General features: G+C 37.4%; 1 protein-coding gene across 5 annotated transcripts in view; it reads left to right on the forward strand.

Moving 5' to 3' along the window:
• CCSER1 (coiled-coil serine rich protein 1) overlaps positions 1-19,730 on the forward strand; it is a 592,978-nt gene extending 573,248 nt beyond the window's left edge. For 3 of the 5 annotated variants that reach the window (XM_056489913.1, XM_056489914.1, XM_056489912.1), the window contains one exon: positions 11,057-19,730. In XM_056489913.1, the coding sequence (XP_056345888.1) occupies positions 11,057-11,539 (483 nt within the window). In that variant the 3' untranslated portion in view covers positions 11,540-19,730. The remainder of the gene's footprint in view (positions 1-11,056) is intronic. The other 2 variants (XM_056489915.1, XM_056489917.1) reach the window with 2 other exon arrangements.
• Positions 19,731-20,362: the final 632 nt, after the last annotated feature.

A 20,362-nucleotide genomic window follows, 5' to 3' on the forward strand; every position in this document is an offset into this window, starting at 1 on the left:
TGGATGTTTGTTTGGTTTTGTTTTCTTTTCCTCATTTTTCCTTGCTAAGTTTGTGTATTACAGTTTTGTAGAAGGAAATAAGGAGCTTTTATGCTGAATATTTTGAAATAACTGCCTTTTTTTCACCCCTCATATTTCCAGGAAATTAAGATAGAAAGGAAAGTTACTTTTCTAAGTAACATGATCTTGGTATTGTAGAATTGGGGTTTTTAAGGTTTTGGGTTCTTTATCATTTGAAGTCTGTACTGAAATCCTCATGGTCATGCATCCTGTACAAGCATTTATGTAAGAGAATAGGGCCTTCAAATCATACTTCTGGCTATTTAAATGACCACAACTTTTTCCAGACTGGCTTGGCCCCAAATCCAACCAGCACTTTCTCCAAGAATTGCATATTCCTATATGTCTTAGACACTAGTTGCCTCTGCTCTGTAAGGGCACGATCTCCTAGCACCAGTTTTGTCAGCAGCAATATGCCTACTTTGTCTTGTTCAAATACTAATGTAGGATTTGTCACCAGAATATAGCAACATTTCCAATAAGGACCTGTTCTAAAAATATTTTAGTGGATTAAGAAGAAATAAAATACATTCTCCATAACTTCTGGTCTTCTAAGTTATGCTGTAATTCCACCCCCTCTCCTGGATTACCTGATTTCACCAAGAGAAATCTATGGCTCCCACTGCAGAGAAGGGCAAACAAGATGATTATAATGGCATTTTCTGGCCTTAAAATACATGAAATACATGAAATAGTTTTACCTTGTTAGAGTTCATTTTCCTGGACACTGAGTAATGTGTCTCATAATGAATGCTGTCCTGCACTAGCTGGGTTAAAGAGAGCTGAACTGAATGGATCCTTGGAGAGGTACAGTAAAAATGCTATGAAATATTTTTCTTCTTTTGTGTAAGCTGCTACCATAGGCAGAAAGAGGTTATTTCATGTACTTATCTGATGGGTTATTTTACCTATGTGGAACTTGGTTTGTCTGAAATTACACAGTAAGGGAAATTTTCTATCACCACCAATTATTGACAATTTAGAAATGTTAAGGAGATAAGGTTTTGGATATTTTTAGAACTTAATGGATTGATGACAGCCAGCATGGCCTCGCTAAGGGCAAATTGTGCCTGATAAATCTGCTGGCCTTCTTTGACAGGGTTGCAGGTGGTTTAGGTAAGAGCAAGTGACATAATCTACCTGGGCTTCTGCAAAGCATCTCACACTGTCCCACATGACATCCTTGGCTCTGAACTGGGGAGACATGGATGTGATGGATGGACCCCTCAGTGGATAAGGAGTTGGCTGGTGGTGACACTCAAAGAGTTGTGGCCAATGGCTCAGTGTCAGGTGGAGCTCAGTGACAAGTGGTGACCTCAGGGGTCAGGGCTGGGACCAGCCCTGTTTAACATCACTGCTGGTGACAGGGACAGTGGGATTGGGAGCAGCCTCAGCAGGTTTGGTGATGACACCAAGCTGTGTGGTGGGGCTGCCATGCTGGAGGGGAGGGATGGCATCCAGAGGGACCTGGACAGGCTGGAGAGGGAGCCCATGGGAGCCTCAGGAAGGTCAATGAGGCCAAGAGCAAGATGCTGTCTGTGGGTCAGGACAATCCCAAGCACAAACACAGGCTGGGCAGAGAATGGATGGAGAGCAGCCCTGGCCAGCAGGACTTGGGAGTGTTGGATGAGAGGCTGGACATGACCCAGCAATGTGTGCCCACAGCCCAGAGAGCCAAACGTGTCCTGGGCTGCATCCAGAGCAGTGTGGGCAGCAGGGCAGGGAGGGGATTCTGCCCCTCTGCTCTGCTCTGCTGAGACCCCACTGCAGGGCTGCAGCAGCTCTGGGGTCCAGCACAGGGAGGACACAGACCTGATGGAACGGGTTCAGAGGAGGGACACCAAGATATCAGAGGGATGGAGCACCTCTCCTATGAAGACAGGCTGAGAGAGCTGGGACTGTGCAGACTGGAGAAGGGAACACCTTACAGCTCATTCCAGGGGGCTTAGAAAAAAGAGGAAGAGTGACTTTTTACACAGACAGATAGTGACAGGGCAAGAGGGAATGGTTTTAAACTAAAAGAGGAGAGATTTAGACTAGATATTGGGAAGAAATTCTATACTCAGAGGGTAGTGAGACACTGGAACCGTTGGCCCAGAGAAGCTGTGGATGTCCCATCCCTGGAAATGTTGAGGACCAGGCTGGATAGGGCTTTGAACAAACTGGTCTACTGGAAGCTGTCTCTGGCAGTGGCAGGGGGGTTGGAACAGGGTCCCTTCCAACACAAATCATTCTATGGTTCTGTAATTACATCATTCATCTGCAAACACTGTTGTTAAAGCAACTTCTCTTTCATGTAAATCAGTTGCGTGGAATCCTTATGGAGGTCACATTTCCTTTAAACTACTTATACCTCTTGTCTGGGAATCCCTTTCCTCTCTCTGACAAGATTTTCTCACTGTAAATATATTTGATACTGACAGATGGAGATTAAAGAGCAGAATTTATGTGAACCAATTCCATACCAACAAGGCAAAAACATTCTTGGTTTACCAGAAAAAGAGGGGGGGAAAAAAAAAGGCAGAGATATTCCCTATTCCAAGAGAATTCAATTTGTTCTTTTGCTATTTCTAAGATTGCCAGTGCCTTAAAAAAACTAGGCATGGAAAGATTCACTCGGCATAAGTTTATAACCATAATAGTTAGTAAGATATTTGAAGAAAATATTTTAAGGTAAATTTTTCTGTTATGAATGAAGTCTAATTCACTGAGTGTTGTCCTACAAGGTTCATGCAGGTTTTTTTCCTGACTGAATCCTGCAGCAGGATATCTTTCTGGAACTGTAATGCTTCATCCTGTTGTAGGAAGTTATTTCTTCTTCTTGTTCAACACACTAAACCAAACAAGTTAAGGCTGGGATTGATTATAGTTATGTTATAACTTTTTTGTCCAGCCACAAGGAAAGGCTTAATTACAAAAATTTACTTTAAGGATAAAAAAAAAGTCTGACTACTCTGTGGTAATTCATTCCTAAAACAGGTGCCCTCATATATAGTTCTTAAAATAAAAAGTATATTTTCCCTTTCCATACAAGACTATCTTGGTCTCAGTAATCTCATCATAAAAATAAAAAGTCAACTCAATTTAAGGGCAATTAAGATTCCTTTCCTTTTCATCAGGATAAAATTTGCCCTTTTTATTAGTCTGCTGATTTCTCCTTTGCAGACTGTATACTGACCTGAGGGACAGTGTCACTGATTAATATGACAGTAGCTGATCATCATTTGCCAATGTAAGCAATTTCCCCTGCTGTAGTTATAAGTTCAGCCCTTATGGCCTTCAACAGTAAGGATGCTAATTTATGGAACTCATTTATGAAAATTTAATAGAAGGATTTTTTTATTGTTGTTAAACAATGTAATGAGAAAAATGAGTGTTGGCTACAATCCGTCTGGGATCCGTTCTTTGCTGAAAAAGCAAGCAGTGCTTATTTCAGAAGGCAGGCATTCATAAGAAGTCTGATTTGTGGCATTCACTAATTGAAAGCTGGACAGTGAAGTCCTGAATGCAAAGATAAATATATATGATTATTATTTTCACAGAAGCTAAGATACAAAAAATATAGAGACACAATTTGAGACCCTATAATATTCCCAGCTATTATAGGGCAAAAAAAAGCAAAAGTCTTACATGCCAAAATATTGAGATTCTTATCCTAAACATAACATCTGTAAGCATAGTATCTATAGTTTTACCTTCTCTTCCTAGAAGTATTTTTCAGATATAGAGCAATATAGGATATAAGCAGCTATACAATGCTTATTAAAATCTTTTTAATACTACCACTTCTAAGGTTGCTGTCTCCTGGTGTATTGTCTAAGGGAATACATCATCATATGAATGTCATTTTTTATATGAAATTTCTAATACTCTGGGAAATCATGCTAGGTGATACTGGATTGAGAAAACACATAATAATTGGAAACTTAGCAAAGACTAAGTGTGCATGTATTAGTAATTGTCAAAGGTACTTCCCACCTACAAGTCAGTTTTAATTCAGATCATCTGCAGGTACAGGTATCAGGTTTTGGTGACCACATGTCAGGCCTGAGGCTAGAAATGGACTTCACAGCTTTCAGACAGCTGGTCATCAATAAAATAGGAAAGGCACAAGGCAGAGATCCTTGAACAATTTATTATGTCTACATGGCACATCAAATGCTGTACAGAAATACTGGCTTGGCAAAGCCAGAGCTCCCTGTCAGCATAGCAATAAATGTCAGCTGAGCAGCACACACTTTCAGAGGGGCTAATTAGCACCTGTGCAGTTTTCCTGCTTGGAATTCCAGAGCAAACTCCCTTAGTGTTTCCTCAGGACCTTTGTGTCTTACTTCACTGCCCACACTACACAAACTGTGGTCTTTTGAAGTTACCCTTGTGTTCCCCTGGATCCACTTCTCCTTTCCTATCAGTTCATTTCCAGTCTCCTGGAATGCAGCCTGGGAGGTCCAAGGGCAAGTTTGACTTGGGCATCTTATTATAGACTCTGCTGCCTGTAACCAAAGGTGGAGCCTGTGAATAAAAAGGGCTTGAAGAGATTTTCCTCGTTGTTGGGTGCAATAGCTGTGTCTGCCCAAAGAACCTGAGGGGGTACAAGATCAGTGAAAAAGATGCTAAAGGCTTCTGTAGAAGGAGAGGTGTTATGAGATTGCTGGAGATAGGGGAGCTGGTATTTGCTGAAGAAAGGATATTTCTGAGATTGGGGATTTAACAGATCTTTTAAATGTGTTTAAAAGTCCATTTCATCTTTCTTACCATTTTTCTACTCCAGCTACAACAAAATAAAAGTTCATTATCTTTTCTGTTTTGACTTTCTGATCTTGGGGAAGATTTAGATGCAGACTGAGCAACATAAGATTCATTATTTCACCTAGAAAGTCTTATTGTTTGGGGGTTCTGTCATTGAAGAATCCACACTATTTAGTGGCTTTCATTTTCGTAATTATTTTTGGAGTTGCTTAAAATTTTAAACCGTGGAGTATAGCAAGGTGTACTCAGTATCATTTAAATGAATTTTGTAGTTTTTTTGAAGAATGCGATTAACAGTTCCAATTGTTTTATTTGGAAGGTGTGGCAAACAACTGTAAAATGCAGGATCTTCTCCTTAGTTATACTAATGAAAAAAATTTTCCACTTAACCCTTGAAATGAAGTATTGAGAATGCAGAGCAGTAATTTACTGTTACTAGAAGTTAATGGGAAATTCTTTGCTGTTTTCTTTCTGCTTTAAAACAGCACTACATCTTTTACACCTTGTTGTCTTACCTGTGCATTATTACTCAGATAAATAAAATTTGTCAAGGATAATTCCATGTTGTGAGAAGTACTTAGTCTGTTAGTTATCAGATTGTATCATCACTGCCATAAAATTCTTTTAGAACATTAACTCACCACTATAGTTAGCTTTTATTTAATTTGCCTGTTTGTTGTTTGTTTAAATGGCCTTATGGCAAAGAGGCAACATTTTAGTATCTCATAATTTTTGCTTTCAGAAAGAAAATGGAAATGTTTGAAAGGCAGAAAGAAAAATGTTTGTGATTTATGTTGACTGCATCCATTTTATGAAGGATGGCAGTATAGCTGACAAATTGATCAGCAGCTGGGTCTTACCCATAACCTGTTGATACAAGTCCATGCCTTATTTTGCCACACTGGACTTTATTTCTTTCATTTGTCCTATGTTGCCAGAAGGCAGCATCAGATGTTCAATAGATGCAGGTCTGGACTGTAAAAGCTGCTCTCTCAGTCCAGGTGCTACTGAAATCAATAAGAGTGAGTGATTTTTAAGAGACTTGAATGAAGAACAATTACCTTCTGCAGCTAAATTACATTTTGTGTTGGATCATCTCTAGGCTGAAAGCTGGTAAGCACAAAAGTGAGGAGGTGTAGAAATTAAGAAGCTGACATAGTGACAGATGTGGCACATCAAAGCACTGAGTTAACCTGTGTTTTGGTAAATTAGATCTGCACTTATATAAACTGTCAGAACTGCAAAAGGCATCTGAAGGTGTATAAATTCAAAAGCATCATGAAGGGCTTCATCCTTTCCATCCTTAAAAGAAATACAGAGCTATAGCACCTTGTTTTGTGTCTGGACTCCTTTATGTTGCTTTATATTTTATGAGTTCTGGGCTAGGCTGCAAATGGAGACAGTTGTGCAGAGGGTGCTGCAATCCAGCTGGGACCTGAAAAGGACCTAGGGAGCCATGCTGGGTCATGTAGCAAATGTTACACTGGAGAACGCATTTTACATTTCTTGTGTATCAGCAAACACAAAATAATTAAGCAGTAGAAATCACGACAGAATCCAGAAATTCTTCAGGTTCCTGTCAGAATAATTGCTCTCTGTAGTGTGCTTCCATTAACACCTCTGAAAGCATAAAATTCCTTGGGGGGTAAAAAACATCTTCCTGAACTACACCATTGTTTGTTTGTCAGGGTGCAGCAGGTACAGTGATGAGAGCGTGTTTTGTTTGGTTTTATTCTCTATTTCTGCTGTCAGAATCATGTATTTAAGAAAGTTGCTGTATTTGTAAGAATTACATCATAGGCATCTAAGACTCCCAGACATCTTAAAAATCTGCACCCTTTTTGGGGTGTTTTTGTAATTCATGTCTTTTCCCGTCATTTTTTATTAGTACTTTATCACCAGACAGTCAGGAACAATATTCATTTTCAAATGTCCTGCAGCAGTGTTGTCTTGTTGTTAACTCTTGTCATATTTCACTCATTGGCTTTGAAAGTGGAAAGTGATGAATGGCTGCAGTGTTTTGTTTATAACATCTCGTTCTGGAGTTTTCTATAAAAGTAGTACATTTTTATTACTTAACACTGGGTCGTTGCAAGGGCTTGAGTTTTTTTTTAATATAAGAAAAAGTTATTAGACTTACAATCACAAAAATGAACCCTCAAAAAATTATGAAAAGAATATTTTAACAATATTAGGTTCCCATTTTGGTTCAATACTAATTTATTTAGTGCTAGTGTGGAATAATGAAATTAAAGTATTTTGAACTTTCTCACACTTATGTATCTTAAAACAGAAGTGATCATGATAGAAACTGACTGAAATTTTACAGCCAATCAGATTTCAATAAAATATTTTTTTCCTTTTTGAAAAATAGACTCAAGCATGAAGGCATGCATGATTTGTGAGTGTGTTTAATATGATCAGGAAATTCAAATCCAGATGTTTGCTTAAAGGTTAAGACATATTTGAAACAACAAAGGAGGCCTCTTCTCTCTGCTGCATATATTTAAAATGGGCTACTTTTGAAAGAAATTTCAGAACCCCATTTGCATCCTAATTGCAGCCCATTTCCTGAGTCCACAGTTAGGCAGACTATAGAGTGGCATTGGGGATTTCTGGGGCAGAGAAATTGTTGGTTCTAGCTGAGCTACTGAAAAATAAAAGGGAGAAAGATGAATGGATTTTTTGCTTCAGCAGTCACCAGCTGGCAGATCGGCTCCTTGGAGCTCGGCCAAGCAGCAGTTTACAGCAGCCCTGCAGCTGCTCGGGGCTGGGCTGGAGCACGACTGGCACGAAGCCACCTTCAGCTTTGGACAAGGACTCAGCCTTGGAATTGGCCAGCAGATGTGCTGGGGTTGAGCTTTGCTCGCTCGTGTCCAATGCTCCGAGAATGCGGCTGGTACCTGACAGTCTGGAAAATTTGTGCTAATCGCTCGCGGGAAGATAAGGAGAAATAAGTTAAAAATAAGTGTTTAAGTTTATCCAAAGTCAGTTTGGGAGATTTTTGGTATGGCAAATGTGGCTTTTACTTTTATGTATCTCCTTCTGGGACGTTTTTCTTCATTTGACCAGTTCATGAGGATCCTAAATAACTCTAAAATGGACCAGCAAGAAAATTTAGTTGCACTACATCCTTTTCTTTCAAACTAAATTCAGCAAAAGAAAAAATAATTAATTTCAATACTGTGTGTTGGAATTTTGATAAAAATGCTAGAATCATACCAAAAAAATAACTGGCATGAAAATCAAAGCACCACTGGATTTTTAATTGACAATATTTTGGAGGGAAAATAATGTTATTGAGATGAGGAGAGAGGAGAGGATTTCTTGTTGATTTTGACTCCCATCTGACAACTGTTCTCTTTTTTCCTGATTAGAAGCTATTCTTCAGTAATTTATCATAGATAACAACAATGGTATTAGGTTTTGGCAGTGTTTCATTAAATTCTCTGCTCGTTTGATGTGTAACTATGCATCTGATAGAATGAGTCTGTCTTTCCTTGTTAACCATCTTATTATCTTATTGCCAGGGACAGGGCCAAACTAATCTCTTAAAATTCTGATGGCATATTCTGAATTACTAGTGGTGTTTTAATGTAGGTAGATTAGCTCTTGATTTGTCACCACCTGGTGTTTGTTTAATTATTCAATAGGAGGGAGATTTAAGCAAGTTACAGTTTCACAAAACCCTAACCACATATATATTAAATATTTATTGATACAATCACACATATTGTCTCCCTCCATCAGCCAGCAACCAGAAGCCAATATTTCATAGACCTAAAAACCAGAATTTGTTTTCTAAGTTGAAAATATTTTATGTGAAATACAGCCTTGATAAGGAAGAGGAAAGAAACCTCAGTGCTAGATAGTCATAACAGCATTTCTCAAGTTACAAAGCAATAGGTGACGATAATCAGCTGAACATAGATAAAATTTTGCATTAAAGAATCATGAAACTATTGTGGACAACTGGATGAGCATGAATGAACAATTTCATGCTGTTGCCAAATAAAATTACTAACCTCCTGCTGGAGTAATTAATAAGAAGCAGATAAGGAAGTCCTTCATAGGATTAATAGTGTTTGTTCTGCTTCATAATGGTGGGGGATTAACTTCAGTACTGTGCTCCTGAGCCTTCTACCTCAAGAAAAAAATAGTGGAATTAATGAAGGGGATCTGTAGAGAAGACAAGTGTGAATAACTCAGAGTCTAGCAGATGAGTCCTGTGAGACAAGATCAATGTGTTTTTTTTTAATTCTAGAGCAGAGAGGATTAAGGGGTTGCTTGACAGCATTCTTTGTGGACATAAACAGGTATTCAAGATCAAACAAATTCTTTCTTCATTTTCAAAAGAGAGAAGAAATGGTCTTGAAGCCAGAAAGATACAGCTCATACATTAGGAAGACCTTTTCTAAAAGTGAAAGTAATATTATGAAAAAATCTTAGAGGACAAGGCTGTACAGAAGGTCCTTAACAGATGGTTAAGGACCATAAATATCCAGAAAGATAAACTGGAGTTAACCAGAAGCTCAGGATAGACTGGAGATCCCACCATGATGTTCCTCTATCTCAGTCTTTAGATTTTCAATGATACAGGGTAACTCCAGAAACATTCCCTTACAATAAATGCTTGGATTTTTGACAGGGCATTAAATTTGACTCTCGTCCCAGTAGGAAGGTCATATTTACTGGCATAGACATAAATAATGACTGGATGGATGGATGGATGGATGGATGGATGGATGGATGGATGGATGGAGGGATGGATGGATGTAGATAGATAGATAGATAGAGAGAGAGAGAGAGAGAGATAGATAGATAGATAGATAGATAGATAGATAGATAGATAGATAGATAGATAGATGGATGGAAAGTGTTTGAACTTACAGACAGGTCCTCCCAAGAGTGATGCCCTAGGAATTAAATAAAATTTCATTTCCACACCTATGTGCTGTAGATGTAAAAACTGACATAACGTTTTCCAGAAGTGTTCTACTCCCATTTATGAATGTGTGTGCAATCAGCACTGAATAAAGTGGGAAAAAATGATGTTCCAGTCCTAATGATTATTTTTAAGAAATATCATCTTTGATGCCTAAAATGGACTGCAGTCCTTATACCCAAACCTGCATATGGCTCTGCATGGAATCATGACCATTAACCTGCACTAACAAAAGCATTTTAACAATGAATACTGACAATATCATTCTTCTGTTCTGCTTAAAATAGAAATGCATGTGAAGTGATACAATTCATTTTGAAACAATATATCTCAGTTTCCTGTGGAATCACGGAAACACCCTGAAATATTTTTAGCTGAATATTGTTGTAAGGCTTGGTAGTATTTTTTATTCTCTCAGCTTTGTTCTGCAACATCAGAGCCCATATGTCAATGTAAATGTCAAGAAGCTGCTCCAGTGTCCTTTCAGAGTTCTGTTGCAGAAAACCTGTAAGGAGCCAAATTGCACTTTTGTTTCCAATATGGACAATTGTTTCCAGTTTAAGCACTCCCTGGGAAAGGGTTTCATCATCTCCTCCCCAGTCAGGTGTTCTAGGGACAGTATGAAGTATCACACCAGGTACACACTGAAAGTCTGCAGTGATCTGATTTGCCATGCACAGATAAATTACCATAATTTCAACAAAATCAGATGCATGCATGCTTGCACAGCATCAGAAGTTGGTAACATTCAGAAATCCTTTTTACATTGTATTTTTTCCAGGCAGCTGAAATAAAATTTGTGCTCTTCTCTAGCGTGTGTTTGACTTGTAAATACACAACAAAACAACTGGATTCAAGGGACAGTGAAAATTGAGCATGTTCTGAGCTTAACCAAGGCATGAAGTTATTTACAAAATATTTCTTTATATTTTGCAAGGATTTGAGAATATTAAGTGATGAACTCTATGTGATCAGAATTCTCTTTGTTTCATTATGTGAAATGCTTTTGAAAATCTGTTCCAATACAATGGAAACTTCTTATCCATTTATTATATTCTGAAAAAAAGAAATCCTCCTTTGATTTAAGCTGTATTTTTAAGGAAAATGCCCAAATTGCTACCTGTGGCAAACACTTTAGTGCTATTAAATGTGAATGAAGTTTTGGAAGTTTTACCATCAATTGGAGTCATCTTTCAATGTAATCTGCCAGACCCATGTGCTGTTCATGTGTAGTGAGGAGTGGTTTTCTCTGCTGTGTTCTATGACTAATACATTTTGCTTTGTCTTGTTTTGTTTCCCCAGACTACATATCCAGTCAGAATGGCGAGCCAAAATCTCAGCACAAGGGACAGAAAGTCAGCACATACTCCCACCGAGGACCCTTTTAGGCACCCGCCGGGCGGCCAAGCAGCAGCGTACGAAAGCCAGAGCTGCCAGCTGTCCACCCTGTGTCTGAGCAGCCTGCTGAAGGAGAAGGAGATGGCAGGAGCCCTCAGGCACAGCCGAGGCACGCTGGAAGCCCTGCCTTCAGAGGTGGCCCAGAACGGCGTGGCCGTGGCGAGCCCCAGCCCGGCCAAGGCAGCGCCCAGGGCTGGCGGGTTCCCCGTGTTCCCAGGAGCTGCCAAGGACCCAGCTGTGCCCCGGCAGCACAGCAGCTTCACGGGGAGGCTGGGGCAGCCCCCCAGGGGACCCATCTCTTTACACATGTACAGCAGGAAAAACGTTTTCCTCCACCACAGCTTGCACACGGCGGAGCTGCAGACTTTGGGCCAACAAGACGGCTGACAAGGGGCGGATTTGCTTGCCATGGAAGGAGAGTTGATTAAAGAAGGGTGTAGGCTCACCCAGAGCTCTGTCTTCAGTTCTCATCTGCTGCTACTTTCATGCGAAAAAATAAAATAAAATAAAAATTTAACATTTTCGGTAGGTTCTGTGTTTTCCCACTTTGGACTGAGGCAAAAGAATGAATGAGATTGTTAAGTAACTTGGCTTATTTATCATACAGAAGAAGTCACCATAGGTTTAATAAATGGGACCATTTGGCTGGCACTGCCAGTCCAATATTGGCTAAATATATATTTTTTCCCCTCTCTAAGTCACTGTCATTTCCTGAAGTTCTAGAAGTTGATCTTAAATAAAACCTGTATGTTTAATAATATTGCTGTTCAAGTAGATGTGAGGAATTAATAGATAAGTAATTAGTAAACCCTCTTGAATTTCATAGCGGTTAGGGAAATAAGGAGTCAGAAATCTTTAAGGACCCTCTTTTTACACTTTTTGCAATACAGTGAAATTTGGTCACTTACAGAGTGCTACCACTTCCTGCTGTATGTGTTTCATGAGTGCCTCATGCCACAAGTGGAGGAAGGAATTGATTTTCCTCTAACAGGCTCACAGAGAGATATTTGAGTCGGTAAATTGGGTCCCAAACTGAGGATGTCAGCTTGTTTCCACAACCATCCCTTCCCTCTTCACACTTCTATTTAACTACATTTTTTTGAGTGTTTCTGTTCTATGAGGGCATGTCAAGTTCTGGTGATCTTTGTGCTTTACAGGCACTGTAGCACTCATGATGCAATGTGACATTCTGCTGTGTAATTCATCCTATAATTTCATTTCACTTCCCAAACCAAAAATGTGTGAAATACTGAAGTAAGAGAAATCATCTTATTACCCAGGCTGAACAACCTGCATCAGTCATAATTTCTGTGGGCTGTGTCATCTGCACTTAAGGACTTGTTAGTTTACACCAGCTCAGTGGGTTTGTTAGTCTTGACATGTTACAGACAAGTGAGATTAATTTATTGCCTGGTCTCATGGAAGTATGAAGTCATCTGACCATGCCACAGAACTTGGAGACCTGTCAGTAGCAAGAGATCTGGTTTTCCCCTCTCAGAGGCTTGGAAACCTCTCAGTCCAGAGTTCTAATGGCATGTGCAGCTAGTAGTTTAAAAATAATTTGGCACATTTAAGTACAATTGAGGCAGATCTGAGACAAGACACCTGTCTCTTTGACCAGTGATTAATAAGGAAAGACAAGGGTGCAGCACATTCTCACACACAGAAACAAGCCATTGTGACTTAACAGATAGCATATAATGAAAAATTAAACTTCTGTAGCCACTAAAAATCTGCAACTTTTAAAAGTCACAGAGAGTATATGAAATGAAGACAAAATTTTACCTAATGTTAAATATATCTGCTTCACTACTTAATATTTGGACTTGATTAGACTAAGAAAAACAACAGACTATTAGCTTGGCAGCTATTCTGTAAAGTAATTTCAGCAGCCTGAAATTTCAGGCTTCTCTTTATTGCGGATTTTATTTTGATAAGAGCAGATTTTATTACATTATCTGATGTTGAAGAGAGCAGGTTTTGTCTAAATATTCTGTAGTGATAATTTTGGGTATCCAGAGATGGGTACATAAGAACCAAGACAAACATTTGTCAAAATTCTTCATGTTCATGTGTGCGTTGCTACTGCCAAAACAGAATGTGCAAAAACTGCAAACACACCTTTACCAAATTAACTATGGGTATTCAAGACTCCCAGTCCTGCATTGAAAATCATAATTTAAAGTTTGCCAAACAAGTTTAAAGTAGTAATAAGATAATTTCACTACTCAGAATCAATTTTTCTTCTTAGCAATATCTTAAAGTCATGGTAGATTGAAAGGACAAATAATTCTTGCTAACAATTAATTTCAGTATTGCTCATCTCAAGAGCTGATGTTTGAAGTTCAACTTCAGATCTGTAAATAAATAATTTAAACATACACTGTAATCAAGGAATTTTTTTCCAGGATACAAATGTACTGTACTACATAAACAAAACAAAATAAAAACAAAAACAAAAAAAGAAACACACACACAAAAACAAACAAACAAACAAAAAAACTAAACAAACCAATACTCTCTTCAGTTTTAGGTTATTTACTGTATCTATAGGGTTTTTTTCCTGGAAAAATGGACTTTTGGATTACACTTTATTAAAAAAAATCCATCTATAAACTTCAAAAATAGCATTTTAAATGCTACTATTTTCTTGGAGAATCTTTTATAGAGCTGAAACTTTAAAAAAACTGGAAAAAAACAGTTCATTGAAAATGAGGGATATTTTTAAAATGTCATCTTGAAGCTGTTTTGTATCCGTATTTTCAGCATTGTTATGTTATTTGTAATACTAAGTGTAAATCTCACCCAGAGAAGGGTAGTAGCCACATGTTAATGTACAGTACAGCAGTAACTGTAAAAGAGGTCCTTTCTTTGATCCTCTTGTGTATATAGGAGATCATAAAGCAACAGCATGTGGACATTCTTGCAGTGAATTGATTCCTTTGTACTAAAAAATCTCTAGTTTTTTAAGAGTTCCATGTACAAAATGATTTATACATTTCTCCAAGGCTGTACATATCCAAAGACATAATAGCAGGGGGAGAAGGCATTTCTTTTTTTTTTTTCCTCATGCATGTACCTTTCTTCCTTTCTTTTTTATTCCTCTTTCTGTACAACAAAGCATAACTGCAAATTTTCTGCTTAAAATTCCTTGTTAGTTCCATGTCCTTCAGTCTGATAGAGGGCATGTTAAGGAGGAGGAAATCCCCAAAGAAAAATTGTTTCCATCTGAAGCAGTGTCCGTCCCACATTTTTAAAGCAATCACTTGGCAAAAGAAACCTTAGATCTGTGCCCTAAATACTTTTTAAAATAATTTTACAGAACCACACCTGAAATGTGCTTATCATCATCTCTAGACTTACCCTGACTAGGATGTGTTCAAAAGACACAATATCATGCTAGGGCCAGCCCTGGTCATAAGTTGTTGAGATGGTAGGAGAATATTTGTCCAACACTGTTTTTATATTTGGCTTTCAGAGCAGTGGAAAGGGGTTTTTGTGTACCTTGTGCATGTGGATGAAGCTCAAGCTGTGTGCTTGTGCATACTGGAAAAAGAAACCTTGCTACAAAGCTCTCCTCTATTTAGGCTATTTAGCAGTATATAAAAGCAACAGAAATGTTTGCCACCTTTCCAGACAGGCCAGCCCTCTGTATGTAAAATGAAACAGCCAGATAGATTCCTTTACTTCAATCCAGACTCTTACTGAGTTTTATTCCACACACCTCCACATAAAGGTTGGTTGGGCTTTCCTTATGTGGCTTCTTTTCTGGAAATTTTGAAAGGGTGTATATCCAGACTAAGATGCTCAAATGATAAGCATTTCAAAGCTTACCAAAATGTTCATGTTTCTCCTACAGGTTCATTCCAGTCATTACAAGTTCATTACCAATAAAAGTTGGTGTTCTGCTCTTTCCAAAAAGCCAGTTTGAAAGTAATGATTTCTGTGCTGACTCACTTTATACTGTTAAATACACAGTACACTCTTCAGACTTAATAAAACCAAGGTTTTACAAATCAGTACTGTACTTTAAATGCCCTAAGAGATGTGCCATATCTCTGCTGGTTTGATGAGTATGACATTAATTTTGATTAGGTTATACTGAGTTAAGGCACCTGATGATTGGGATTGTGGTCTTTAATCCAGCTAGTCTCAGTTTATTCACAGGAGCTCTCTAAATCTGGAAATCTTTCCTGGTTCACAAAAAAAGACAAGAAAATACTTAATCTAACAAAAACATCAGATCATGATCTATGGTGAATGCACTTTTATTTCCCCCTTCACATTCAAAAGCAAAAAACCCCTGCAAACCCCTTTGTACATCTACACAGTTCACAAATGACATAGAGTAACATCTAGCAAAATGCAAAATCTTGAAATAAATATCTAGAGAAAAAAGTACAGGGGAGCCTTCTCACAGATCTTTGTAAAGTTGGTAAGTTTGTAAAGATGTTGGTAACTTCTGTATCTGAGTTCAGTAATGAAATATGTTCCATGGCTTCTACCCTTCTGCCTCTCATGTATATTTTCAGGGGGAGAATTTGCTGTTTGAAGCTTTTTCTATAGAAAGCAGGCAGTACAGTGTGAGAAAGTACATTGAAAGTATCTGTGGAGGTCTTCTCCCAGCTGGGGGAAACACAGCATCCTTTCCAGGATGTGTCTTAGTGTTCTTCAGCCAGCAGGAAGTTAACAGAGGTTCCTCAGGAGAACAGCCTCAAATCATGCAGACCACGACTGTCTTCAAATAGACCTTACTTTAACATGTCCCATATAAGACACTTCTAAAATCATATGGAAACTTAAACAGCTGCAGAATACACCTTGGTGGGTTGTTGGGGTTTGGGGTTTTTTTGAGATAAAAGTGCCATGAGCTAGTTTTAACCTTATAAACTCTGGAACTTGCATGCTCACTGGTGATCTACCCAGGATGTGAGGGTTTATCCACTGTAATGGATATGGTAGTAACTCCTCACAGTATAAAGACATTGGATCTTTTCCCTGAGGAGTTTGAGATTTGCAATGTATTTTCACTCTAGGAGAGCTATCTGGATTTAATTATTTTCTTCTTCAAGGAGCTTCAGTTGTTGCAAAGTCAGTGGAAAAGAAACTTACTTATTGAAGAAGTATTTTGGAAAGATTTTGTGATTAATTGTATTTTAAAATACACTTTAAATTTATCTCCCTGTAAAAACAAGGGGGGGAAAAAAGGAAAAAAAAAACTTTTATCAGCATATATTTTCCATAAATCTGTGATTCTCACTAGCCACAGCTGTCACTTGTGTTCTGTGCACCTGTGATATATTTTTGGATTTGCTGTTTTTGTTGCCTTCATTATCTGGAAATCATTACCTCTGGTTCTGGGGAGGTTTTGCCATCAATCCAGTACTTGAAGCACACAGGCTGTTGAGGATTTCTGCAGAAGTAATCCTGGTACTCTGAGAGCAGCACAGCAAGAAACTTACCTGGAGGTCTCTGAGTTTTTCCTGGGGACGGAAAACCTATTCTGAGTGATCTTAACTATGAAGGATTTGTGAAAATCTTTTGCATGTGTTTGGATTCTACATCCATGTAGAGGTTATGGAACAGAAAATACTCCACTGAGAAGATTTTTCTAGTGGGCTAATAATATCTCCATATATTCTGTATCATGACCCTTTCTGTCTCTCTGGATTTCAGGATCACTTCCCTTAGGTGTGGAGTTGTGATGACTCTGTAAACAGGTTGCACCACAGTGTTATTTCTGTTATGAGAAGGCTCCACTGGATTTTTTTTTTTTTTTAAATTTAAAACATCTCATCATTAAAATATTTTAACATTTTCCCCAGAACTGCAGTGCTGCTGGGGTAGTAGAAAGCAGTGCATTCACAGAAAATGTCCCTTTCCTATCTGTGTAGGCTCTTGGTGAGTTGAGGTCACAGCTGATTTACATCTACCCAAAAACTGTCAAATTACTTTAGCTCCTACATAGAAAAATACATTGCCATGTTTGACCCTGCTTTTGTCACATTGGAAAGGCCCTAATAATGTAGTTTTTAAATGCATATGGTTATCAATAGTAGTAGTGGAATTTTAGTTTATTTTGAGTTGTCCATTATGCCAATGCACTTTATATAATGGTTTAATATGAATTACAGAGGGACTTTTTTTTTTTTTCTGACTTAAGATTGATTTCAACAGGGTTCAGAATTCTCTACTTAAATTTAAGCATGTAAGCAATCCCATAAACAGTCAAATCCCTCTTCTTTAAATGCTAACACACAAATAAATAACATTTTTTCTGACATAAACAATTTCTGTCATGTTTATTGTTTGAAAGGTATGATGTATAAAAAGTGTTTTTATTATTTCTAAATATAACTACTTTTCAAACACTTCACAAAAGATAAGAAATGGCCTTCATGCTAAAGTCACTTGTCCAGCTATACCACTAGGTTTTGTTTGCCAAATCATTAATTTCTTTTTTAAATAAAATGTATTTGTTTTCCATGGTTAAGAGTGTGAAAAAAAGAAAATGTTTTAGTACATGCTCTGCAGAGTGTGTGGAGAGATGATCAATATCACAAGGAGAATATAAGAATCAAAGTCCCTAATCAGTGATGCATCTGATGTTTTTTAAGCAAGAGGATCAACAGGATATAAAAATCTATGTAAGAGGAGAACAGATGTTTTGTTGCTCAGAAAAGTCTAATGGAAGGGTGACAGATAAATAGCTCTTTTTCCCTTCCAGGGCTGGTGGTACAGAGCCATTTGCTGTGAAATAACACTGAAGCAATATATTTATAAAGTAGATCTATTGGAATAACAAGAAATGAGATTAAATGGTCACATAACACCTCAAAGTATGGTGAAGAGTACTTCCATAATTTGATCAAACAGCATCTGAGTGAATTTACATCTTTTTATTACCAGGGTATTATCTTTATCTGAAGGATAAGTGTCAGCAGAACAGTGCAATTTGCATTGTAACATAAAAACAATGCAGACAAAAAGAATAAATGAAAAGATTCTGCCTCTAAAGCCTTGCACTTTGTACAGTCTTCTCTAACTGCCTGAAGTAGTTTTATGTAATTTTATTTCGTGCAGCTGTGGTAATGCCCTTTTGTTGGGCAACGAGGAGAAAACTTGGAAGAGTCATGACCCAAACCCTACAAGAGCTGCCCTCAGGTAACAGGGTCACAGGATCCTTTCCTGTAAAGGATCAGGGATCTTGTGAGAAAACCTTTATACAAACATCCCCACAAACAGCTTGGCCTGTGTGAATTTCAAACTGGTTAGGGGAAAAGATAATTTGAATTTTAAAAAACAATTATTAAAACTCCGAGTATTTTTGAAAATATGTTCTTTGGTACTGCTGAGGGCCATTAGAGAGCTTTGGGCATTTTTCTATAAACAAAAGTGTTCTGTTTCATGTATTAAAATAGGGCATTTTATCTGATCATTTCCCCATTGTGAATTTGTCTGTGAGCATCCTGCTGTCCAGGATGATATTTTTAAAAACTACTGGCCTTTTAATAAGACAGTGAATTTTCTATTCTGTGCTGCTAAACACCCATTTAATTTTAATAACAGTACGTGGCAAGGCTATTTGTTATATACTATTGATTTTTTTTTTTTTTTTTTTGTATAATTGGCAATACTATAGAGATTACTTGAATTAGAGACCTTAAAGAGCAACACAGATGAGAAAAGGGGGAAAATACTAACTTGAAGGTAAGGTATATGTAATGCACCTTTGAAGTGTGTTGAAGAGTAAAGTTCTGTGGGAGACAAAATAAAACTTTTCCACTGAACACACTTAAATCAGTCTAGGATCATTTTCCTGATTTAGATGGCAACCTTGATTTAAAAGGAAAGAAATGAGAATATTTTTGCTGAGAGATAACACACTTAAAAATCAGCTTGGAGCAGAATTTGCAATAGTGAAAGTATTTGCTTCATGGTATGGTTGGAAAAGAAAGGTGTAAAATGTATCTGACTCCTGATACATAAGTTCATTAGTGATTTTAGTGGTTTTACTCTAGAAAGCCATTAATTGGTTAAACCCATTCTTATTTAACAGGCAATTACTTTGTAATATTTAAGAATTGCCAAGGCATAACCCAAATCTTTGGCTTTAGTACCAAACATCCTCTGTTTTTTTTTTTTTTCTTTTCTGTTCTTTTCTTAATTGTTTTGAGGTTTTGTAACTTCTGTGCAATAAGAATGTGATTGTTTCAAATTCAGTCATTTTGCAGTGGCTGAAAACAGATAATGTAGCCTTTAGATGAGAACACTGTTATCTCTGACAGATATCGAGCAGCATTCTGTTGTTTTTTTAAAAATCAGATTATTGGGTAAATAATTTCTGTGGATTACTCTGAAGAGTTATGTCAGTTTGTAAAACAGTACTATGGGATTCTGTTGGTATTATTGAATGGTCATTTGTTTGTTCCTGGCATTTATTTTCCTTCTATGTTTTGTGGAAAGAAATATTATTTTTTAATATTTGTACAGACTTTTAACTTTATTGTAGAGGTCCACATTCATATATTTCCATATTTGAAATTAACATAAAGGGCTCTTGCAGGTTTTTTTTTTCTTTTCATGCTGCTGAAATTTTATTTGTTAATAAAAATCCCGTGTTCTAAGATGTGCCTTTGTTGGTTTTGTCTTTGAAATAGTTCATATTTCTTTGACATTTCTTCATTCTTTTTCTGAGAAATATATATTGCAGTTTAATAAACACTAATTCTTTTATGGCTTAATGCTATTAGCAATCTGTCACAATCAAGAGATGTATCATTTTTTCTTGAGGTTCTTTAATCACTTAATGAGAACTCTAGGTTGAAGATATTTGATATTGTGGTAATAATAAAGTACTAACACCTGTGCAGAACATTTCCTAAAATCTTTAGGTTATAAACAAAAATTCTATTGTAGGAAAAAAAACCTCCAAAACATTCTACCTTGGTATTTTGCAAATTCCTTATTACACTATTTCCTGAGTGTCCAAATAATGTTGCTTACACATTTCTCAATTCCCTACTCCACTTCTTAGTGGTTCTTAGTGTGAAAATAGCAATTTCCATAAATAAAATTAGGCATTACTTTTGTTTTTCTTCTCTTTAGCATTTTGTTCCACTATATTCTTACGCTTTTATAGTGTTGCCCATGCCAGGTTTCAACGAAGGATGTTATACAGCACTCCTCCACTTTACTTCATTTTCCCCA

Source organism: Oenanthe melanoleuca, chromosome 4 (assembly GCF_029582105.1).
Source record: "Oenanthe melanoleuca isolate GR-GAL-2019-014 chromosome 4, OMel1.0, whole genome shotgun sequence".
Taxonomy (NCBI): domain Eukaryota; kingdom Metazoa; phylum Chordata; class Aves; order Passeriformes; family Muscicapidae; genus Oenanthe; species Oenanthe melanoleuca.